At 40.4% G+C, this 23,344-nt stretch overlaps 2 protein-coding genes across 8 annotated transcripts in view; one reads left to right on the forward strand and one right to left on the reverse strand.

Moving 5' to 3' along the window:
• The window catches only part of HNRNPH3 (heterogeneous nuclear ribonucleoprotein H3), a 45,254-nt gene extending 29,797 nt beyond the window's left edge, over positions 1 to 15,457 (reverse strand). The window contains exon 1 of the mRNA XM_039233239.1: positions 15,435 to 15,457. The gene's annotated coding sequence lies outside the window, so the exon portion shown is untranslated. The remainder of the gene's footprint in view (positions 1 to 15,434) is intronic.
• The window catches only part of PBLD (phenazine biosynthesis like protein domain containing), a 44,747-nt gene that overhangs the window by 18,669 nt on the left and 2,734 nt on the right, over positions 1 to 23,344 (forward strand). For 3 of the 7 annotated variants that reach the window (XM_039233244.1, XM_039233246.1, XM_039233249.1), the window contains 6 exons: positions 15,030 to 15,132; positions 15,482 to 15,580; positions 18,446 to 18,555; positions 18,643 to 18,672; positions 21,097 to 21,185; positions 21,417 to 21,595. In XM_039233244.1, coding sequence (XP_039089175.1) covers positions 15,048 to 15,132; positions 15,482 to 15,580; positions 18,446 to 18,555; positions 18,643 to 18,672; positions 21,097 to 21,185; positions 21,417 to 21,595 — 592 coding nt within the window. In that variant the 5' untranslated portion in view covers positions 15,030 to 15,047. Of the gene's footprint in view, positions 1 to 1,856; positions 1,897 to 4,384; positions 4,487 to 15,029; positions 15,133 to 15,481; positions 15,581 to 18,445; positions 18,556 to 18,642; positions 18,673 to 21,096; positions 21,186 to 21,416; positions 21,596 to 23,344 lie in introns of those variants that run through there. The other 4 variants (XM_039233243.1, XM_039233245.1, XM_039233250.1 and 1 more) reach the window with 3 other exon arrangements.

The following is a 23,344-nucleotide window of genomic DNA, read 5'->3' on the forward strand; positions in this document are numbered from 1 at the left end:
TGATGGGGCTGGGCACATCGTCTTCCCAAACAAAATCAGAGTTCTTTTAGGAAAAGTGAAATGCAAGTGTGCTGTGCATGGAGGCGAAGGTAGTGGCTATTAAACAGGCAAATGACATTGTCTGTTAGCCTTTGAGAATCTCTTCCCTTTAAAGAAATGTTTTCAGGGTGCCTGGGTGGCTCAGTCGTTTAAGTGGTGGACTCTTAATTTCTGCTCAGGTCATGATCTCAAGGTTAATGAGTGTACAGATGCTGCTTGGGATTCTCTCTCTTTCCCTCTCTCTCCCCCCTTCTCTCTTTCCCTCTTCTCTCTACCCCTCTCCCACACATGCATGCTTGCATGCTCTCTCAAAATAAATAACAAAAAAAAGAGAAATGTTTTCATTTGAGAAGCAGTGCAGTATTTCTAGAAGCTTCAAAGTATTTAGTTACAGGGGTGTCTGGGTGACTCAGTCGGTTGAGCATCCAACTTCGGCTCAGGTCATGATCTCACAGTTCATGGGTTTGAGCCCCACGCCGGGCTCTGTCCTGACAGCTAGCCCAGAGCCTGGAGCCTGCTTCAGAATTCTGTGTCTCCCTCTCTCTCTGACCCTCCCCTGCTCATGCTATCTGTCTCGCTCTCTCAAAATAAATAAATAAATAAACAAACAAACATATACAAAGTGTTTAGTTACAAAATTTATTTTTCTAAATTAGATTAAGAAAACTTCAGAAGAGTAACACTGCTTTTATTTATTTGCTTATGTACTTATTTTTATTTATTTTGAGAGAAACAGAGAGAGACAGTGCATGCATGAGTGGGGTAGGGGCAGAGAGAGAGAGGGAGAGGAAGAATCCCAAGCAGGCTGTGTGCTGTTGGCACAGAGCCCAATGTGTGGCTTGGTCTGAGGAACCGGGAGATCATGACCTGAGCTGAAATCAAGAGTAGGACATTTAACTGAGTCACCCAGGCACCCCTAAACAAACACTGTATTTTTATTTATTTCATTCATTTTTTAAATGTTTATTTTTGAGAGAGAGAGCATGAGCTGGGGAGGGCAGGGACAGAGGGAAACAGAGGATCCGAAGTGGGCTCTGCACTGAGATTGGAGAGCCCGATATGGGACTTGATCTCAGGAACTATGAAATCATGACCTGAGACAAAGTTAGACACTTAATGGACTGAGCCACCCAGGCGCCCCACAAACCCTGTATTTTTAAAACTTGTAAATACGTTTCATGATCATTATGGAAAAATTAAGCAGTCTTTTCAATATCTATTTTCTCATCCAATTGAACATGTAGCTAATGGCTTGGACGAATGGGGCTGAAGTTCAAAGAGGTTAAAAATGTGCTCCTTTTGGCACACATGACTTCCATAATAGTATTAATTCTGTTAAATTTATGAAAACTATGCTTTATTATCAGAACTTTAATTTGTTCTCTATTCAAATATTCTAAACTAAGAAAGGTAATCTATAATAAAGTTTCCCTGTAATTGCATGAACAAACTGCAATGTACTGATAATAACAGTGATGCTCCTGAAACACAAATGTTGGCTGGCAGATGCTTCTGAATTGAATATCACCCTAAGTATTTTTTCGCAATGTATGAAATTCCAGTTTTGATGTATACTCACCATACTATTTATTTACATAATTAATTCAATAAATATTTATTGTGGGCCAGGCACTGCTCCAGAAACTGAGATCATAGCAGTGATGAAAAACAAGAAGAGATTCTTTCTGCTCTGTTCAGTCTGGTTAGAATAATCCAAGAAACACAAATAAAACTCAAGATATATTTGTCACATTGTCAATGGTGGAATGCTCTCATATGCTTTCTAAATTGGTACACTCTTTTTTTTTCTTTTATAGTTTATTGTCAAGTTGGTTTCCTTGTACACTCTTTCTGAAGGTAAATTTAACTGTATGTATAAGTTAAGATGTCTGTGTACTTTGACCCAGGGATTTTGCTTTTAGGAATCTCTTGTAATTAAAGAATCAGAAACTCAGATGATATTCAACAAGTTCAATCACTACATTATCTGTACAAGTGAAAAGTTTAGAAATAAATATTCACCAATAGGAAATGGTTAAATAATTTCTATACCTTGTACCTATAAGCCTATTTATTGTAAGTCTATTAAAATGATGTTTTTGATGACAATAAACTATTTGTAAAAAAAAAAAAATTATGTGGAAACTAATTTGACAATAAACTATTTGTAAAAAAAATGTTTTTGAAGCATTTAGTGCTCTCAAAAATACTCAAGTTATTGTGCTAAGAAGGTAAAAATTCTGATTAAAAACTGTATATCTAAAATATTAATAATGTTATTGGTTACAGGTCAAAAGGTACAGACTTACTGAAGATACTGAATAGGGTCAAAATGTATAAACTTGCAGTTACAAAATAAATGTTATGGGGATGTAATGTACAGCATGGTGACTATAGTTAGTGCATATTTGACAATTGCTGAAAGTAGATCTTAAAGTTCTCATCATGAGGGGCGCCTGGGTGGCTTAGTCGGTTAAGCGTCCAACTTGAGCTCAGGTCATGATCTCGCGGTTCGTGGGTTCGAGCCCCGCGTCGGGTTCTGTGGGGACTGCCAGCTCAGAACCTGGAGCCTGTTTCGGATTCTGTGACTCCCTCTCTCTATGACCCTCCCCTGCTCACGCTGTCTCTCTCTCTCTCCTAGAAATGAATAAAACATTAAAAAAAAATTTAAAGTTCTCATCATGAGAACAAAATTTTTATAACTATGCATGGTTAACAGATGTTAACTAGACTTACTGTGGTTGATCTTTTTGCGATATATACAAATACCAAGTCATTATGTTGTACACTTGAAATTACTATCATGTTATGTACATTATACCTCAATTAAAAAAAATTGTTATTTGGCAAGAAAGTTAAGCAAAATGCTGGTGTAATTAAAAAAAATAAAAAGAAAGAAAGAAATCCATAGTCTGGGAGTTGCCCAGAGAACTGCAGCCAGGTGTGGGCAGCCAGCAGCCCTTCCCAGATTATTTATCTTAATTCTCTTGAGAACAAGAAATGCATGTTAGGATATTTTTTTAAATGTTTGTTTATTTTTGAGAGAGAAAGAGCCAACAAGGGTGCATGAGCAGCGGAGGGGCACAGAGAGAGGGGGACAGAGGATCCGAAGTGGGCTCTGTGTTGACAGCAATGAGCTGGATGAGGGGCTCCACCTCACGAACCCTGAGATCATGATCTGAACTGAAGTTGGATGCTTAACCGACTGAGCCACCCAGGCGCCCCTCTTTTTGTTTTAAGTGATTATTTATTTGAGAGAGTGAGAGAGTGAGAGAGCACAAGCAGGGAGGGGCAGAGAGAGAGAGGAAGAGAGAGGGAGAGAATCACAAGCAGTCTCCACACTTAGCACAGAGCCCAATGTAGGGCCTGATCCCAGGACCAATGAGATCACAACCCAAGCCAATATCAAGAGTCTGGTACTTAACTGATTAAGCCATGAAAGTGCCTTTTTATTTTAGTTTAAACAAAGCATTCCCTACTTGGTGGGATTTTTTATTTTTTAAAGTTCTATAACTTTGGGAGAGAGGAATCCATCCATTGTTCTGACAACGGCCATGCTTTGTAGTAAAGCAAAAGAAACACCCAGAATGTTAACAGAATTTATCTCTATGAAGTAGAAGTACAGATTTTTTTACCCTTGCTTTTCTGTATTTTATAGATTTTCAGTAAAGAGAAAGTATTATTCTTATAATGAAAAGCTTTATTTTAATAAATCTGTCACATGAGCTCAAAAAAGTCTCCATGTGAAAAAAAAAGTCTCCATTACAGGTTTATAAAATAACACAAACTTAATTAACTGAGTATTAACATAATAGAATTAAAGCATGAGACTCCTTTACTATGTTAAGTCTAAAAAAAAAACCCTCGAAAAAACAAAAAACATTCTTGTTTATTTGCATGGTGGGTCACTCTTTAATTTTCCAACTTTTTTACAATGAGGATATTTTTTACAGTTGGAAAAAATGTATTATTTTTAAAGGGTTGTGATATTCATTAGGAGACTATAAGCAACACATATGCCCATGGACATTTCATGTACTTCATTAAAAACATAACCTAAGCTAGTTTGGCTACTCTAAGAAAGAATATGATTATGTTCTTAAGTATACATGCAGTATAAACATCAATACAGAATTTGGAATTAAAATATTCTATTTATCCAGTATTTTAAAACAAATTCAATTTAGAGACTTAAAAATACTAGGGTATCACCTCTCTTTAAATGTAGGTGTGTTAGAGCAATTGTTGACTTTGTACCTGGGAATTGTTGGTTGTTTCTGTATACCAAGTAAAACATTAATTCCTGATTTTTTGCAACAACTGGACGTAAAGCAAGCTACTGGTTATTTGGAGAGCAAGGAAAATGAAGCTCCCTATTTTCACAGTAGATGCATTTACAGCAAAAGCATTTCGTGGGAACCCTGCTGCTGTCTGTCTTCTGGAAAATGTAAGTACTTAGTTTTGAAGTGCAGTGCTTGAAATTCTAGATTCCCGTAGAATGAAATATTTCTTAAAAAGAAAAAAGCAATCAGACCCACCTGTTTGTCTTTGGTGAGTGTTCTTTGTCAAATGATAGATATCAGCAATGTTTATGTCTGCAAGTTGATTTTGACCAATTTATATGATGAGAATGCCTACACCCAGATGCTTTAAGTCTAGAAAAGTAAAGACTTATGTAAGGAAGAACTAGAACCTATTTTTTAAAAAAAGATATAGAGCTCTTTTTTAGCCATCAGGCTTTCATTTACTGAGCACCAAACGAGAAGGCAAAGAAATTAGATGAGTTTTATGTGACTGGACATGGCTGATATTATATTTAACATAAAAGATTTTAGCTGGATATCTTTAACCTTAGCTATAGTTCAGACAATTAGAAATTCTTTTCAGGACCAAGCAAATGAAACATTTTGCAGGGAACTGAGTAATTAAATAGAAAGAAGGAATTAAGCTCTAATGTAGGGAGAACTTTTTTCTTGAAAGCCTCATTAAAAAAAAAGTTTATTCGTTTTTGAGAGAGAATGGGGGGAGGGGCAGAGAGAGAGGGACAGAGGATCCGAAGCAGGCTCTGCCCTGAGAGCAGAGAGCCCCATACAGGGGCTCAAACTCATAGGTTCAAACCCAATGAACCAGGAAATCATGACCTGAGCTGAATTTGGATACTTAACCACCCAGGCGCCCACTGAAAGTCTCATTTTAAAAATGGCTTTTGATTAGGATGAGTATTAACAGAATAGTTAAATATTCACTGACCTTCAGTGCTTTGTGTTGGTATCTGGGTATTAGGAAACAGCCAAGGAGCCCTTCCACTCAGAACAGTAAGTGCAGGAGTAGATTGTCTGAGAATTACTTCGAAAACACAGTAAGCATTTGATGATCTTAAATAAGTTTTACTAAGCTAGGCCAAGTGTGTGTTGGACACTTCAAGTGCAGTGAGTGTCAAACTGCATATTAAAAGCACCTAAGGAGCTTTAAAATTCCTATGCCCAAGTGCATCCCAGAATCTCTAGGGGTGGAACCCAGGCAGCACTGTTTTTTAAAGCTCCCCAAGTGATTCTAGTGTGCTCTCAAGATGAAGAATGGCTGGGGTTTTACTGAAATGGGTGAATGTTGCTGATAGAGTTCTTGGCACACTTGGTACACTTTCTCCCTCAAGCAGAGCAGCAAAACCGTGATGAAAAGTCTTCATCTTGTCCTTAAGGGTACATTCATTATACAACCTTGCAGCTGGCATCTTCCAACCATAAAATGTAGGGAGTAATTAAGTTAATAGGCTTTACCAAGTAACACAAGAGCTTGGGAGGATTAGTGAGAGAATGATTAGCAACCACATTCTAAATCATGAACTTTCTTTAGAAATAGTTTGGCAAACAACTTCATGTCAAGGAATTGTGGAATGAATGAAATTGCTTAAGAGACTTAGTATATTTGCTGCATGTTTTCATGTAATCTCTTTGAAGAGTTCTGAAAATAGTTTCAAGTGATTTAGGTACTCAGTTTTCACCAGATGAAAAGAGCTAGCATTATTCTTCAATTTATTCCTTTTACTTCCAGTACACTCACGACACACCAGAGTCTTTCTCTCTTCAACTATATTTTACATGTTTTTTATATATTTGGCAAAACCAGGACATAAAAATTTAAGCAAAGAACTTAGCATAGTCCAAAGCAATATGCTTCAGGAAGGAATGAAGAAAGAAAAAGAAAATAGGGAAGTCTATGATTCAGGGATGCTCTCTAAAGAGTCTCCCAATTCACTTCCGGGCTTTGGACCTGTGGGACCAGGCTAATTTGGTGGCCTGTCAGGGACAACTGAATAGATATCTAAAGAATAGTTTGCTAGTTTTCTATTCTGTGGTCATGAGAATCCTGTTCTCCTGGAGGCTAATTTGGCACTTTTCCCAATTCATAAGCCAATATAAATTAGAGTGGAAGTATAGACTGTGGTTTATGCCCTTGGATTCTCTTACCCATGGTTGGACACAGTAGACACCTGAAACACCTAAAGAGAACACAAGTAAACTTAGGAAGATATTAGAGATAAATAACTGTTAAACCTTATAATGTTTCCCACAGTTTGATCAGTGTTTAGCCCGTCATTATTGTATTCTACAAATATTTGTCCACATCTACCATGAGCCAGGCTTTGGGGTAGGGATAGGAAGTACAAAGATGAGTGAGTTTGCCTCCCCTTGGGGTGCTCAAAGTCTAGTGGAAGAAACAGTCATGTAAACCTTATCATTATTCAGTAGTTACCACAAAGGCTAAAAGACCTAATGGTACAAGAGGGACTCAGAGAACAGAACAATGTTGGATTTTACAGAAGGAAATCCAACTACTTAAAAATCACTACCTCAGATTTTAAGTGAAGGTCAACTTTAAAAATTTGACTGAGATGAGACTAATAAAAAATTTGGTGGACAAACTAAAGACAAAGTAATTGCTCTTTAAGCCGTTTGAATACTTTTTTTTTTTAGTATTTTTATTTATTTCTAGGAGAGAGAGAGAGAGAGACAGCGTGAGCAGGGGAGGGTCAGATAGAGAGGGAGGTACAGACTCTGAAATAGGCTCCAGGCTCTGAGCTGGCAGTCAGCACAGAGCCCGACGTGGGGCTCGAACCCACGAACCGCGAGATCATGACCTAAGCGAAAGTCGGACGCTTAACCGACTAAGCCACCCAGGCGCCCCAAGCCGTTTGAATACTTGATAAAAGACTTTTGGAAGGAAAGGAAAGCAAAAAAAAAAAAAAAAAAAAAAAATTCTGGGAAACAACATTCCAAGATCTTCTAGAATATTCTAAAGTTTCTTTTGTTTTCCTTTCTGGACAAGACCATTTTTAAAATTTTCAATGAGTTATTTTTATTTTTATTTTTATTTTTTTAAATATTTTTATTTATTTCTAGGAGAGAGAGACAGCGTGAGCAGAGGAGGGTCAGAGAGAGAGGGAGTCACAGACTGAAACAGGCTCCAGGCTCTGAGCTGGCAAGTCAACACAGAGCCCGACGCGGGGCTCGAACCCACGAACGCGAGATCATGACCTAAGCGAAAGTCGGACGCTTAACCGACTAAGCCACCCAGGCGCCCCATCAATGAGTTATTTTTAATACTGTATATTAACTGAAAATAAAAACAGATTAAGGGCTAAATGTAATATGGAACAGATATTTGAGAAAAGTATTTAAAAACCTTAAAAATTTGACGGTGTCCTCAAATGCTGGAGAATCAATTTGACAATAAAGATCATATAGAGGTATGAAAATGCATAGAAACAATATTTTTGAAAATGCAACGTATTTTACTTTAATAGCTGTATAACAACTACAGGAATTCATGACCAACTACTTGAATGGGTCAGAGGGCTAGGGTAGTGATAAGGGGTGATATGCTGTTTATTCTTCTGTAAAACAGTGTTAATGAAAATAACATCAACAGGGGTAGAGAGCCCATAATTATTATCCTTCATATTCTAACACAGCCTCAAGTTTTGTTGTTGTTGTTCTTGTATATATGTGTGTATGTGGGTATATGTTTAGGGTGGGGTTTGTCAACAGTGGCAGAATCAGGTAGTTCTTTGTTGGGAGAAGCTGTCATCTGCAATGTTGGCGTATTCTTGGCTTCTACCCACTAGATGACAGCAGTCTTCTCTTCTCCCCATCACGACAATAAAAAATTGTCCCCAGTTGAAAACCACTGTTTCAGAAGATCTTTAAACAGTGGTTTAATATTTGTTTTGTTTTGGGTTTTTAAAAGTTTTTTTTAATTTTTAAAAATGTTTTATTTATTTCTGAGAGAGAGAGAGAGAGAGAGAGAGAGAGAGTGTGAACAGGGGAGGGGCAGAGAGAGAGGGAGATACAGAATCTGAAACAGGCTCCTGGCTCTGAGCTAGCTGTCAGCACGCGGGGCTCGAACTCATTAACCGTGAGATCATGACCTGAGCCGAAGTTGGACACTTAACTGACTGAGCCACTCAGGTGCCCCAAAAGTTTTTCTTTATTTTTTTAGTAATCTCTATACCCAACATGGGCTTGAACTCATGACCCTGAGATCAAGAGTCACACTTTTCTTCCAGTTGAGCCAGGCGCCCCTAAACAGCAGTTTATTCTTGAGTTTTCCTGTTAAAATTATCTATTAAAACAACTTTGTTGTATGCCTAGTATATACATTTATTCCAACTCAGCTGGCATCTGTTGGCCACATACCATGTGCTGGACACTATGCCATGGTCAGTATAATATTCATATATATATGTGTGTGTGTGTGTGTTTGTTCTTATTCTTTTAAACACTAACTCAATCATTTCCAGGGACAGCAAGGAGGATTGGCTTTGCACTTTTAAAGTGGAATGCTTCGTTTAGTTCCTAAACAACTTGCTATTCTAGTTTTCCTGGTTAAATTTAGAGGGTAACAAAAGCCTCTTTACAGCTTGGTGTTTTATGTATTTAATAAAAATGAGTATACAGCAATACTGTGTTCAGTTCAGTTTGTGCTTTAACTCATGTGGGGAAGCTTACGACACAGTGGCCATTTCCAAACCTGGTGCCCTTCCTTAGAGGATCACTGGCTCTGTGTGCCTCTACCAGGTCAGAGGCTCCTGGGGTTTCTTGGGAGTTCCAAAGTCATATCTCACTTTTATGCCCAGAAAAAGGATGAAGAGTGCAGGGAAGATTTTTCCAGGTCATTGAAATATTTTCTCTTGCCCAGTATTTGAGGGAAGAGAGAAATGCAAGGCAGGAGATGCTGATGTGAGAATTCCTCCTTCACTGTTTTCTAGCACATTATCCTCAGCTTTGGGAGCAATGATTTCAGACAAGTTAAGCCAGATACTGTGCTAAATTGCTTTTCACATGTTATCTCATTTTATCCTTACATCTTCTCTAAGAGTAGGTCTTATTATCCCATTTTACACATGTGAAGACAGAGGCAGAAGAAGGTTATTACCTAAGTGGCTGACTTCAGAATCCCACCCCAGATCTGCCTGACTGCACAGCCTGTGGTTTTAACCATCACACTCATCACCACACTGGATGTCCTCCCCTTTTATATTCTCCCATGGTACCCCTTACTTCCCATAGGTAGCATGGGAAATTGAAATTCATTCAATGCCTGTCTTCCTCACTAGACTGCACATTCAATAAAATCGTACCCTATTCTAACCTGTTCTATTACACATGGCCTAGCTCATGTCAGGCACTAAATAGCTATCTGTTGAGTGAAAGTAAATCTATTAATTAATTAGATTATGGCAGAAATCTCTAAGAGTTCTAGCTAACTAATAACTACTGATCTTTTATTCTCATTGGTGAGGCAGGGTGGGCAGGGTATGCAAGGTGAGTACCAGCTCTGAGTTCTATGATGGAGCTGGAGGGACTAGGTACCCATAAGAACCATCAGGAACAACCAAAGATGGCCTACCATTTGAGTGCTGCATCGTGGGACATAACTTCAAAATGCAAAATCCAATTGCCTCAGAAGGAATCTCCTACTTCTTCCTGGATAATTTAGAGCTTTCCATATCCAAGTGTGTTTCCTTTGCTGGGACCTATCTACAGCAGAAGCACAAATGAACTGGGAACAATAGCAGGACTATCATGTTTCCGTTGTCATGTTTCTAAGCTGCCACAAGATGGGAGTATTTTAAAACTTTGCACTGATTTTCTAATCATTAATGTTTGTGGGCCAAACTGTGATGACACCTCGGCATCCCAATGCAGTACACCTGAACTCAGAATCTGTTTTTGCTGTTGGAAATTTGACCCATGAGATTGCCAAAGGGAAATGGATATTAAAGGAAGAGAGTTAACAGTTGTTGGTGTGTAATCTTTATTTGCTGCATTTGAAAATAAACAGCTTTAGTGTAAAATGAAAAAAATTATTAGAACAAAAATTCAGTATTTTGAATGAATGCAGTCTCTTCTAAAGCTCTCAGAGTTGAAACAACATTAATCTTACGATTCACCACTGCCTTGACCTTTGGTTCCAGTGTAGAAATTCAGCTGCCTGAATTTGAGGGCTGCTTCTATCAAACTTACTACAATGTCTCTGGTCCCGCAGGCAAATGACAAATGCATTTTAAGTGTCCTGGGACAGAAATTACAGCTACAGAAATTCAAATTGCACTTGGTGCAATACACCGAGGTAGAGAGAACTAAAGAGCTGATAGTCAGTGAAGTGTGTGTTCTAGCTGATGTGCAAAAAAGCCCATTTGCAAAGAAATCTATTACCAATAGATGGTGAGCTTGGCTACAATGTGAGATGCTTTAATGCATTTTGAGACTCTTGTGCTAAATGTAGAGGGAAGCAATAGAGAAAGAAAGGAACGATGAGGACAGGGAGTTTGGCCAGATCAGATAGAGGAAGGACTGGCAGGCATTATAGGTTCCTGCAGCTGCGGAGGCAAATCCAGAAAGACCAGCACAGGCTTTTCTTTATTACCCCTTCAATCATCATGAGGTCTGCGCTAGAGAATTAATTGGCTCCCAGTTTCTCTCAGGTGTTGTATGCACAAGACATGTGGGGCAGTTTCCACACAGAACATTCTGTGGGCCACAAGAAGTGCTTCTTAACATTGTTGCCTTGTTGGCTGGTGTGCCCAGTAGCTTCCTCCCCTTCCACTCAGGTGGGACTACTCACTCCTTGGGCCCACAGGTATGACAGGTATTCATGCCATTCATTCCTGCCATCCTAATTCTCCTTGTCTCAGCTCACAGAATCCTAGAGTGTCAAAGATTTAACAGATGAACAGAAGTGAGGTCAAGTGACTTGCCCAAGAAGCATCCCCAGTATAAAGCTCTTTGCCCACACTTTCCTGTCCAGCTCACTAAAATCTGTCCTTTTCCTAAGTCTATCTCACAGCTTCATCTTTAAAGTCCTAGAGTATTGGGGTGCCTGGGTGGCTCAGTTGGTTAAGTGTCTGACTTTGGGTCAGGTCATAATCTCACGGTTTGTGAGTTTGAGCCCCATGTCGGACTCTGTGCCTGGGGCCTGCTTTGGATTCTGTGTCTCCCTCTCTTTCTGCCTCTCCCCTTCTCATGCTGCATCTCTCTGTCTCTCAGAAATGAATAAACGTTTAAAACAAAACAAAACAAAAAGTCCTAGAGTAATTATCGTCAAAATCTATGTGTCTCAATTACATACTTTCTGGTGTTGCTCATTGTTGCTTTCTGTGTCTGTCTTGATTCCCTGCAAGATGCTCAACCCCTTGAACATGGGGCCATATCTTATACACCAGGGTTTCTCAAACTTTAATGTGCACAAGGATCACTTAGAGATCTAATAAAAAAAAAAGGAGATTCCAGGGGCACCTCGCTGGCTCAGTTGGTAGAGCATGTGACTCTTGATCTCAGGATCGTGAGTTTGAGCTCCATGTTGGGTGTAGAGATTATTTAAAAATGAAAATCTTTTTTTAATATTTATTTTTGAGAGAGAGCGAGAGAGAGCAGGGGCGGGGCAGAGACAGAGGGAGAGAGAGAATCCCTATCAGTGTAGAGCCCAACACAGGGCTCAAACTCACGAATTGAGATCATGACCTGAACTGAAATCTAGAGTCAGACACTTAACCAACTGAGCCACCCAGGTGTCCCAAAGATAAAAAAAACTTTAAAAATATGAGGATTCTGATTCAGAAGGTCTGGAGTGGGGCCTGAGACTCTGCATTTCTAACAAATTACTTCAGTAGTGGTGCTGATGTTGCTAGCGTAGCACAGCACTTGGTAATTGACTGATTGCTGCTTTCCCTTAGATACATTGCAAGAATCCATCTTCTCTGATAGACATTGGTTTTCCTGTTTGCAGTGTGTTAAAGGGATAATAATAGTTTGTCTTTGTTATGGAGAGGCAGAGAAGTGTGGCTCGTTAAAGCATGGGCTTTGAGCCACTAACATTTATCAAGTACTTACTATGTGTTGGGCACTGTAATGAGCATTTTATGTGCATTATTTGGTTTAATCTTTTGAAAGAAAAGCGTTAACTAAAATACAAAACCATGTTGTTATGTTTGGGTTTTCAGGTAATAAATACCAATTCTTTTTTTTTTTTAAGTTTATTTATTTATTTTGAGAAAGAGAGGGAGAGACAGTGAGTGGGGGAAGAGCAGAGAGAGAGAGAGAGAGAGAGAATCCTAAGCAGGCTCCACCTTGTCAGTGCAGAATCTGATGTGGGACTTGAACTCACGAACTGCGAGGTCATGACCTGAACTGAAAATAAGAGTCATATGCTTAACCGACTGAGCCACCCAGGTATTCCAATAAATACCAATTTCTTAAGTGATTTCTCATTCTATAGGACTACAGAGCATATAGATTTTGACTACAGTGCTCCTTTAAGAAAAGCTTAGTAAGTCCACCAGGATTTTTATATAAGCTGATAGTTTAAAAAATAACCACTGTTTTGTGCCTTATAGGAGTTTATGGAAAGTGTTTCAAAAGAATGTGCATCAACTAAAAGATAATGCATGTTTAATTTGCATAAGTCAGATAAGTGAATTATGAATTTATTAGTATAAAGTTGTAAATCTTACTTCTGGGTTTCAGGGGCTCAAGGATAGTACATTTGGCCAAAGCAAAAATGCGTTTATCTTGAGACTTCTTTAGAATTCAAAATCTAACTAGTGAGCATTTGTTGATTAAAAAGTTGATTTTCATTCTCTAAAGGAAAGCTCATATTTCTGATGCATTTTTTTCCTTGAGTTAAGAGGAATGTGTGTGCATATGTGTGTGTATTTTATGTGTCTTTACAGTAACTCTTTCACTTAAGTACACTGCTGTTCTCATTTTAAAGTTTATTTTGAGATAGAGAGAGAAAGTACACATGAGATTGACCAGAAGAGGCACAGAGAGAGAGGAAGAGAGATTCCCAAGCAGCCTCTGTGCTGTCAGTGCAGAGCCCAATGCGGTGCTTGATCCCATAAACACGAACTGTGAGATCATGACCTGAGCTGAAATCAAGAGTTGGATGTTCAACCAACTGGGCCACCTAGGTGCCCCTGTTCCCTTCATTTTAAAGGTGTGGAAACTGAGGCTCCATGAGATTAAGTGACTTGCCCACTCTTGCACTGCTGCTGGGACCTGACCCAGGATACAAATTCACATTATTTTGAAAAATTAAAAACTTACCGAGAAGTTTGAGAATGGTACAATGAATATTCATATATCCTTCCTTTGGATTCACTGGTTGTTACCATTTACAAAGCCCACACTCTTAACCACTCTACTATTTATTAGGTATATTATAACCTTAGGATATTACATAACCTCTCTGCATTTGATTTCTTTATATGCAAGGAGATAAAATATCTATAGTGAGCCATCAGCACAGAGCCCAACATAGGACTCGAACCCACAAACCATGAGATCATGACCTGAGCTGAAGTCAGACACTTAGCCAACTGAGCTACCCAGGCGCCCTATACTGAGGGTTTTAAAAATGAAGATAAGGGGCGCCTGGGTGGCTTAGTCGGTTAAGCGTCCGACTTTCGCTTAGGTCATGATCTCGCGGTTCGTGGGTTCGAGCCCCGCGTCGGGCTCTGTGCTGACTGCTGGCTCAGAGCCTGGAGCCTGTTTCAGTCTGTGACTCCCTCTCTCTCTGACCCTCCCTTGCTCACGGTGTCTCTCTCTCTCTCTCTTAGAAATAAATAAAAAATATTTAAAAAAAATAAAAAAATAAAAAAAATAAAAATGAAGATAAAGCGGATGCCTGGCTGGCTCAGTCAGTAGAACATGTGACTATTGACATCAAGGTCATGAGTTCAAGCCCCATGTTGGGCACAGAGCTCACATAAAAAATAAAGTAAGAATGAAGATGAAGTGAATAATGTATTCTTTCAGCAAATGTTTATTGAGCTCCTACCATTCTGGGATGAATACAGGGCATTGTTCTAAGCCAGGACAAAGCAAGGTAGCACACTGTATGCCCTCATAATATCCCTTCATAATGTCCCCTCAGATGGTGGGAGACAGACAGTGAAGGGACACACTGGGTAAATTCAGGTGGCCTAAGCACTGGGAGTAGACCAAACCTTTAGAACAGTCTGGAAGGTTTCCTGAAGGAGGTGAACTCTGGCCTAAGGCCTGACTTATGAAAGGGAGCAAACCTCTGGCCTAGGCTGGGGGCAAAATGGGCCAGCCTACCCAGAGTGGATGCCAAACATCTTTTTATTCAACAAGAAAGGGAAATTGTGAAGTTTCTTTTTGTGGAGATTGTTTAGAAGAGAGCACATGCTCTCAGACTGGATAAAAGTCTGACTAAAGATAGGCCAGGCCAGTAGGTTTTCCAGTCTGTTCCAGCTCTGAGCATCTACACCCTATGAAGGGTGCTACAAGCATAGATTTCTGAGAAACAATCATTGTAAAAGTATCTGGACTTCCTTGGCAATTCTTTCCTGTGAAACATGTAACTTCTAATATTAATAAGCTGTTTTATTAACTAGTGGCAGTTGCTGTCCAAGGAAGCCTGATTTGTTTTTCTGGAGTCTCAATAAACTTTTGTTTCTAATTTAGACATTGGAGGAAGAAGACATGCATCAAAAGATTGCAAGAGAAATGAACCTCTCTGAAACTGCTTTTATACGAAAACTGCACCCAACTGACAACTTTACACAAAGTAAGTATGCTTTTTTTTTTTTTAAAGCCAGAATGGTACCAGAAGCTCGTTTTCCAGTGGGGGAATGGCACTTAAGGGAGATGCTCATTAACTACTTGCATGCAGATAGAAGAGCAGGGGAGATTCTGATTTGGTTTTCAGTTCATCTGGGGGAGCAGGTGTTGGGTGATTTGAACATTTCAGCTCCAGGTCGGCACTGGGGAGCCTGAGGATGCTGGTTTCCCTCACTCCTCCTTTTGACTTTTAATCAAGCTAGGGAAATATTTAGAAAAGAATAAGAAAATAAAAAATTTGTGACCCACTTGTATGGGAATAATCTCGTTTCTCTTTGGCTTTTCTTCCCCTGAAGATTCCTGCTTCGGATTAAGGTGGTTTACACCGGCGAGTGAGGTTCCTCTCTGTGGCCACGCTACCCTGGCTTCTGCAGCTGTGCTGTTTTACAAAATAAGTAATGTGATTATCTCTTATGAACCCATCATTTTGCAAATAGCCAATATTTTTAAAAAATTCTCACAAATTCTTAGTGATGAATCAGTGACTGGTATAAAGACAACGCAGAATCTATTTCATGCAATTCATTACACTGAAACAAAAACAGCCCCCAAGACTTTGGCCTTCCTGAATATGTCCCAGGCATGTTGGAAAGCCATGGTCAGTGTTCCCTAGAATCCCATTTTATTTTGAAGAGGAGCTCTCTGGCCTTTGACCAACACAGGGGTGTACTTGTGAGATCCTCCTCCCCCTCCTTCTGCATCTTCTTGTTCCTCTTGTTCTCCTTCTCCTCCTCATTCTTCTTCTTCTCCTCCTCAACTTTCTCTTCTTCCCCATCTTCCCCTTTTACCCCTTCCTCCCCACCTTCCCCTCCTTCTCCTTCTTCTGTAAACTGTATGCCTAATGTGGGGCTTGAACTCAGGACCCCGAGATCAAGAGTCACATACTCTATGGACTGTGCCAACCAAATACCCCTCACAAGAGATTCTTTACTCTGAAGTTTAAAGATTCATGAGCCCCTATATTACATTTACCTTGTGAAGAGATGATGTAGTACCTCAATCCTACCAGTTTTCATATAGCTACATTTAGTATAACAAAGGTCAGGGATTTACGGGAATGGGGCAGGGGAGTGATGCCTAGAAATGCCCTGAAAGTGGAGATGGAAGCAGCCATGAATAGGTGTAGACAACAAACAGAAAGTTAAACAAGGAAATACACAGGATGAAAAGACAGAGAGTAATGGTAGTGAGTGCAGAGTTGGAAAAGGAGATTCTCTGGGGAGTTATTTAGATGGAGGTCATAGGCAAGGTGTTATAGGGTAAGTTTCCCCAGGAAGCAGACTCTGAGACACACTGCATGCCAGAAGAACTGTGGGCAGTATTCTTGGGATCAATATTGGTAGGGGAATAAAGAAAGCAGAACAGAACAGAGTGAGAAGGTGAATTGCAAAGTGGTAGCAACAAAGAAAGGCCTGGGCCAAATCCACAGGGAGGTCTAAAGCTGCCAAAGTTCTTCAATTAGTGTAGTTCCAAATAGAAGCAAAGGTTCAGGCCTTCATACCTTTCACTGACCAGCCTCTAATGCCTAGAAAAGAAGCACGACTTTGGGTAAAGTAGCTCTACTCATCCAAGGGCAATTCGCAGAGTGGGACTCAGCTAAGATCTGTCTGTCACCAACACCCTCCTCAGCCTGGTTGGGGCTGGGTGAAGGGGAAACAACCAAGCCTTCAGGCCGCACCTGAGAGCAGGTACCTTCTTAAATTTGTTCTTCTGTATTTCCTTGCCTCACATAGTCTTTGCCTTGAGAGGGGAAGGTTGAGATTCTGGACAACAGCCTCCACTAGAAAAGGGGACCTTCAGGCTGAAGAATATGAAGCCATCTGTGCAAAGAGCCAGATTGCAAGAAGGAGCCACAGGCAACAGCAAATGAAAATCCCCTGAAGTGCAGCCTGTATAGTTGGAGTGGCTGGAGCTTCTTGGGGGTGACTGGCAGGAGATAACATTGAGAGTCAGGTCAAGGCCCCTCTACAATGTAATCCATTACATGTCTTAAAAAGACAATTTTGGTTTCTGTGGATAGGGGACAAGAATGAAGGCAGGTAAATATTCTGAAATATTGTTTAGGAACTCAGTCTTGAAAAGTAGATTTTACTGAAGTTGGATTGAGTGCCTTTTGAAAACCCCACAACAGTTGATGTGAGGCAGAAATTTGGCATAATAGCCTTTAAATCCCCCAGACGGTGGTCTTAAGGTTGGATAAGTTACGAAAACGTGCTTTGTAAATAATGATGTCTTCCAACGATTATAATGAGGAAAATTAAACTTTGGGATTTAGAGTACAAACTTTATATTCAGTGAAAGTTAATCGACAATGCCAAATTTCCTTACCTTTTAGATATGGTTAAGTTTTACAGAAATATTAAGGGGGAGAAAAGAATTAGATCACAAACCTTTGTTTTCACTAAAAATGTTACCCACAATGAGGTCAGATAAGTAGCCCAAGTTGTGTTAGTAACAGAAGGCTCAATCTTCAAATAATAATTTTATGTATAACTTGGTTTATTTAGGGTAAGCTAGATTTGCTCCTGTTAGACTATTGCTCATAATTTGTATATTCTATTTGTCATCCCTTTAACATATCTTAGACTAGTATTATTTATAACTTTACAGTGCATATTTAAAAATCTCCATTAGAGGGATGCCTGGGTAGTACAGTCAGTTAAGCGTCCCACTTCAGTTTGAGTCATTATCTCGCAGTCTGTAAGTTTGAGCCCCGTGTCAGGCTCTGTACTGACAGCTCAGAGCCTGGAGCCTGCTTCAGATTCTATGTGTGCCCCTCTCTCTGTCACTCCTCCACTCATGCTCTGTCTCTGTCTTTCAAAAATAAAATAAACATGAAAAAAAAGTTTAAAAAATCTGCATTAGAAAACACTATTGCATCCCTATGAGGTAGATTTAATTTTTACCCTTTTATTGATGAGGAAATTGAGCTTAAGGAGGTTAAATAGTTTGCTCAAAGGCACAGTTAGTAAGCATCAAGAAGCTGGCATTTGAAGACTTGCAGTATGACGTTAAGTCCAATCAGTTATATTCTTGGTTCTCAAGTGAGAATCCCGGGAGGGCTTTCTCTACTCTGGACCCCAGTAACCCAAACTCGGACCCCTCCTTATGGGAAAAGGCAGCACTGCCAGGGAATCTAGGAAAACATAATAGTGATCAAAACAGACGTACAAATATATAACAGAGTTTATTTTCCTATTTCTTGATTTCTCCAAATTCTTTGTCATTGACAAAAGACTCTTTTTTTTTTTTTTGGCCAGAAAATGTGAATAGTACTCTAACCTTTGTCACTCTGAGTGGGGAACTAAAGGCCAGAAGAGCAGAGGATGGAATCATCCTGGATCTTCCTCTTTATCCAACCCACCCCCAGGTCAGCTCTTTCTAATTATTGCCATGAACTGTGTACAACTGACAGCTTGCCTGTTTTACAATGGTTTTGTCTTTTCTCCTCATCTAGGACTTCCATGAAGTGGAGGACTTGATAAAGGTTGGTGAAAGGAATTAAACCTAAGCTCATGAGATCTGGTCATTTGTTGTTTGAACACAAAGGATCAGTAGCCTTTGACCCCCAAAGATAGGCCTTCTTCTATCAGTATAAATGTTCCGGTCTAAGCTTGGATGAAGAGTGCACAGGGCATTTGAGGTGTGGATTTTAATATTGAATGTATTTGGTGAGAATGTCTAGCAGTTTCCCTGACTTCATTGTTAGCACTAGCCTCCATGAAGGTAAGGGGAGGACAGATTGCTGTGTGGTGGCCGAGAGAGAAAGGAATGGAAGCTGCCGGGCAGGGCGGCCCCAAATTCTGTGGTGGAGAATGAGGCTGAGGTCAGGGGGCTGTGCTTTGATGGAAGAGGGCAGGAAAGCCTGGGTAATGAGAGAGAAGGCAAGATTCATAGGCTGCCTTCCTCAGAAGGTCTGTATAGGGGTGGGTCTTAATAAAAAGAATAACAATAATGATAATAACATTTTGGAGAGTCTCCCCTATGCAGTACCACGTGCTAAGTGTATCACATGCAATATCTTGTAATTCTCACTGTTCCCCAGTGAAATAGGCACTACAGTTGTCCTGTGGAGATGCTAGAGGGCCAGAGCAGTTCTGCATGACCAGCTACTTAGTTTGTAGAGAAGGAAGGGCCTGGTCAGGACTAGGGCAAGAGCTGCAGTGACAAAAACAATTCTGTGAAATGGCCTTTGTGCATACCACTGGGATGTTTCTCATTGAATTTTCAACTACAGCATTTATAATCTCTTTAGTGTCTTATATTGTCTATTTTTAAAAAAGCAGTAGCAAGCATTACAGATTCTGATTTTACACTCAGCCCTGTGGCTTGGGTTTTAGAAGAAAAGCCAAATTCATAAATGGACTGCCTTAAGCATGTTGTCAAGAAAGTGGAAAATATTCACAGCATAGACCTTGTTCATGGTAGAAAGAACTTAACCTGGTATCTTTATTCCTCAGGCTCAGGATTTGTAAAATTGGGCATGATAAAGGGTTAGTTATCATGAATTTTGTCATTTTGTGTTCCTAGAAACTGGCAATAAGATTCTCAGCTGAGAATTAGACTTCCAAATTGACATAAAAATCCATGCAGAGGAGGGCTGAATGATCTTTCCAAGAAATGGAAAGGCCCTAAGAGCAGATGGGATCTGGCTGCAGGAGTTTCCATTTCTAGAGGGATGGATATTATTCAGCTGTGGACACAGGGGCAGACAGTCAAGGCACCACCCAAAGTGGAGGGAGTCTTGGCTTTGGGACCTGAAACATCTCAGTCCCTAGAGAAGGTTAGAGGACCCAAAGTAACCTAATGATGGCCAGATCACTACTGGTAATTCTCACTTGCTTTGCCTATAGCCAGTGGTGGTGCCAAAGGATGACTTGGAGAGGCTTTCCCCTGCTCATAATCTCAGAACTCCAAATCAATAACCAAACACACAAACAATGTTCTAGGATATGAGCAAGATTATGAGCAGTCTTAGGTAGAGCATGAATTAAAGCATCTTTAGTAAATGTTGCTATGTTACTGATCCATAGCACATAATCTAAGTGAAAACAGTGCTTGCTGAACAGAGCAGTGTTAAGATGAGTGGTCTAGTCCACACTTTCATTCAAACTGCTGGCCCTGAGTCCTTGCCATATAGAATCTTCTAGTTGCTGATGCTGGGACTCCACATATATTCTTTCCTTTTTTCTTTTTCTTAAAAAAATTTTTTTTTAACATTTTATTTTTTTGAGACAGAGAGAAACAGAGCACAAGCAGGGGAGAGATGGAGAGAGAGGGAGACACAGAATCTGAAGCAAGCTCCAGGCTCTGAGCAGCCGGCACAGAGCCTGATGCGGGGTTTCAACCCACAAATGTGAGATCATGACCTGAGCCAAAGCTGGACGCTTAACCAACTGAGCTACCCAGCTGCCCCACATATATTATTTCATTTAATCATCACAACAATACTAAGAGGTGGGCCTGAGGCTCCTATTTCTACAGACAGTAGACAGTAGTGATTCAGAGCTTTGACTCTAGGGTCCTCAGACTTGGGTCAAGGTGTGTGTGTGTGTGTGTGTGTGTGTGTGTGTGTGTGTCCCTGTCCCTGGGCCTAAGTCTTCCTCTTTAATTGTGAGGAAAATGCTCACTTGAAGGAGTAGAGTGTGGAGGCACATAGTAATACTTGTGAATGCCTATCTTTGGTTCTCAGAGGGTAAGCTCAATCCCCTTAAAGGTCTCTGGTCTCTATGAAACTGGCTTTCCTTGGGCAACACCTTGAGAGCTGAAACTGAACTAAAACTCTTGGGATTGGAGATGTTGGCTATGTCTGGCACACAGGAGATGCTCATGAGAGGTTTTTCCCCCATATAGAAGATCAATGATTTGATCCAGGGGGCACTCCTGAAGAGTTTTTGGTCTGTCTCCACAGACTGCCATAGGTGATACACTGGTCCAGGACATCCGCTATTCTCCAGATACCCGAAAGCTCCTTGTCCGGCTCAGTGATACTTACAAAAGGTAAACAAGATTTTTGGCTTTGTCAGCACTTCGGGGAGGGCTGAGAACCCAGATTTATAGCTCTGGTTTTGTCTGGCTGTGCTGTGTCCAGTCAAACCATGATTTATGCCACTTGCTCTTTCCTCCCTGACTACTGAGCTGTTTGCTCAAGCTGCACTCTATCTCACTTTACTGAGCCTGTGTAGTATTCTGTGGATGGGTTTGTCCTAATGGATCCCATTTATGAACAAGGTCATTTTTGGAGAACCTGAAGGTGAACACACAGAATCTTCTGCAAGTGGAAAACACAGGAAAGGTGAAAGGACTCATTCTCACCCTTAAAGGAGAGCCTGGAGGGCAGAGCCAAGCATTTGACTTTTACTCCAGATATTTTGCCCCGTGGGTTGGAGTGGCTGAAGACCCTGTAACAGGTACTTTTTGACTTGGGTCCTGGGGAGGGTTCAGCAATGAAGGAGGAAGATAACAAATAGCTGTTTAATAAGTGGGCTTCGCATGACCTTTCAGGTTGCTTGGGTTTTGAGCTGTTTTTGTTTCCTTATCCCCTTAATGAAGTCTCATGTGAAAACTACAGAATAAGCAGGCAGTATAGTAGGGTTAAACCGTAATGTCAGACAGTTTGGGTTTACATCCTAGCTTCCTAGCTGTTGACCTGAAGCAAATGACTTAACTTTTTAAAATTTCTGTTCCCTCCCCTATAAAATATGTATAATACCTCATAGCGTTATATAAACACAATGCAAGGTAAATGCTTAGCACAGTGCCTGTCACATGACAAGTGCCCAATAACTACTAGCTATTTTAATAATAACAACAAAACTGGCTCCCTGAACCAATACTTCCAGATCTGCCATTTGCAAAATTCAGGGGCTGATATCAGTCCGCTTTAGTACCAAAGCCTTTTGTTTTTTCAATGATCAGCCTGAATGATCCTTGACATCTAGATGAGATTTGGTTTTTGAAGGATAAACTCCTGGGTTATAGGTGGGAAAGAGGGACAGGAATAGCTTTCCCAGACCTACCCCCAAAGTGGGTGAGATGGGTTTGGGAACATGGGTATTCAAGATCTGCCAGCCAGAAGTACAGGGATGAAATTGAAGATGGGCAAGAATGGGAAGCTTCCTCCTCTCATGCTCTTTGAGAAGAGTGGGCTGAGCAGATAAAGAAGGGAATGATTGATGGAGGAAGTTGGTGGATGGGATGGTGGCTGGGGCAGGAGGTTGGGAAAAAACTTTGAGGCTCCTGCTCTGGTCAGAAGGCAGAGGCTGGAATGGTTTCAGGACTTTGACTTTGTTACTCTCTGAGAAAACACGTGAAATTCAAAGCTCAGCAAAGCACTTTTATGGACTCAGGAGAATGCCCAACGACATGGAAAAAGTACAGCTCAGCCCTCCCCCATGGAAAAGAGGTTTTGAGTGCATTTACACAAGCACAGCTGCTTCTCAAAGGTTTTAATTGGTACAGAGGGCAAGTGTTTTCCCTTGTAATAATGCTTTTCTAAAGTGGGAAGGTCTTTGGACATAATGACCAACCATCTCAGCTTGCTTGAGACAGAGGGATTTCTCAGTGTACAGGACCTTTGGTGCTAAACCAGGACAGTCTTGGGCAAACTGGGATGCATGGTCATCCTACGTGGATCCCTCATAATATTCGGTAAGTTTTCCTGAAGAAAACCCATCCTTTTCCTCCCCAACGGCTTTTCTGTCAGTTATTACTTTATTAGTTTCTGTATTTTTGAGAGAGAGTGCAAGCAGGGGAGGGGCAGAGAGAGAGGGAGACACAGAATCTGAAGCAGGCTCCTGGCTCTGAGCTGGACGTCAGTAATGAAAACATTGGCTTGGTGGAAAATTTAACCTTTTGTCATAGTTCCCAGTTTTCTTTGCATGTTCTTAGGAGGAAGGAGATATTTTCCTTGAAAGATAAAGATTTATGTGAAGCCCTTGATCTTTCTACCCTGTGTTGACAATGAGCTGATAGGAGAAAAATTAAAACCTGCAGTTTAATTCAAAAAGATACATGCACTCTGATGTTTATAGCAGCTATTTATAGCAACCAAGTGTCCATCAATAGGTGAGTGGATAAAGATGTGATACGTGTATATGTGATATGTGTGATGTGATACACACACACACACGAATATTACACAGCAATAAAAAAGAATG

This window comes from Hyaena hyaena, unplaced genomic scaffold, assembly GCF_003009895.1.
Source record: "Hyaena hyaena isolate Hyena2069 unplaced genomic scaffold, ASM300989v1 scaffold_73, whole genome shotgun sequence".
NCBI classification, from domain to species: Eukaryota; Metazoa; Chordata; class Mammalia; order Carnivora; family Hyaenidae; genus Hyaena; species Hyaena hyaena.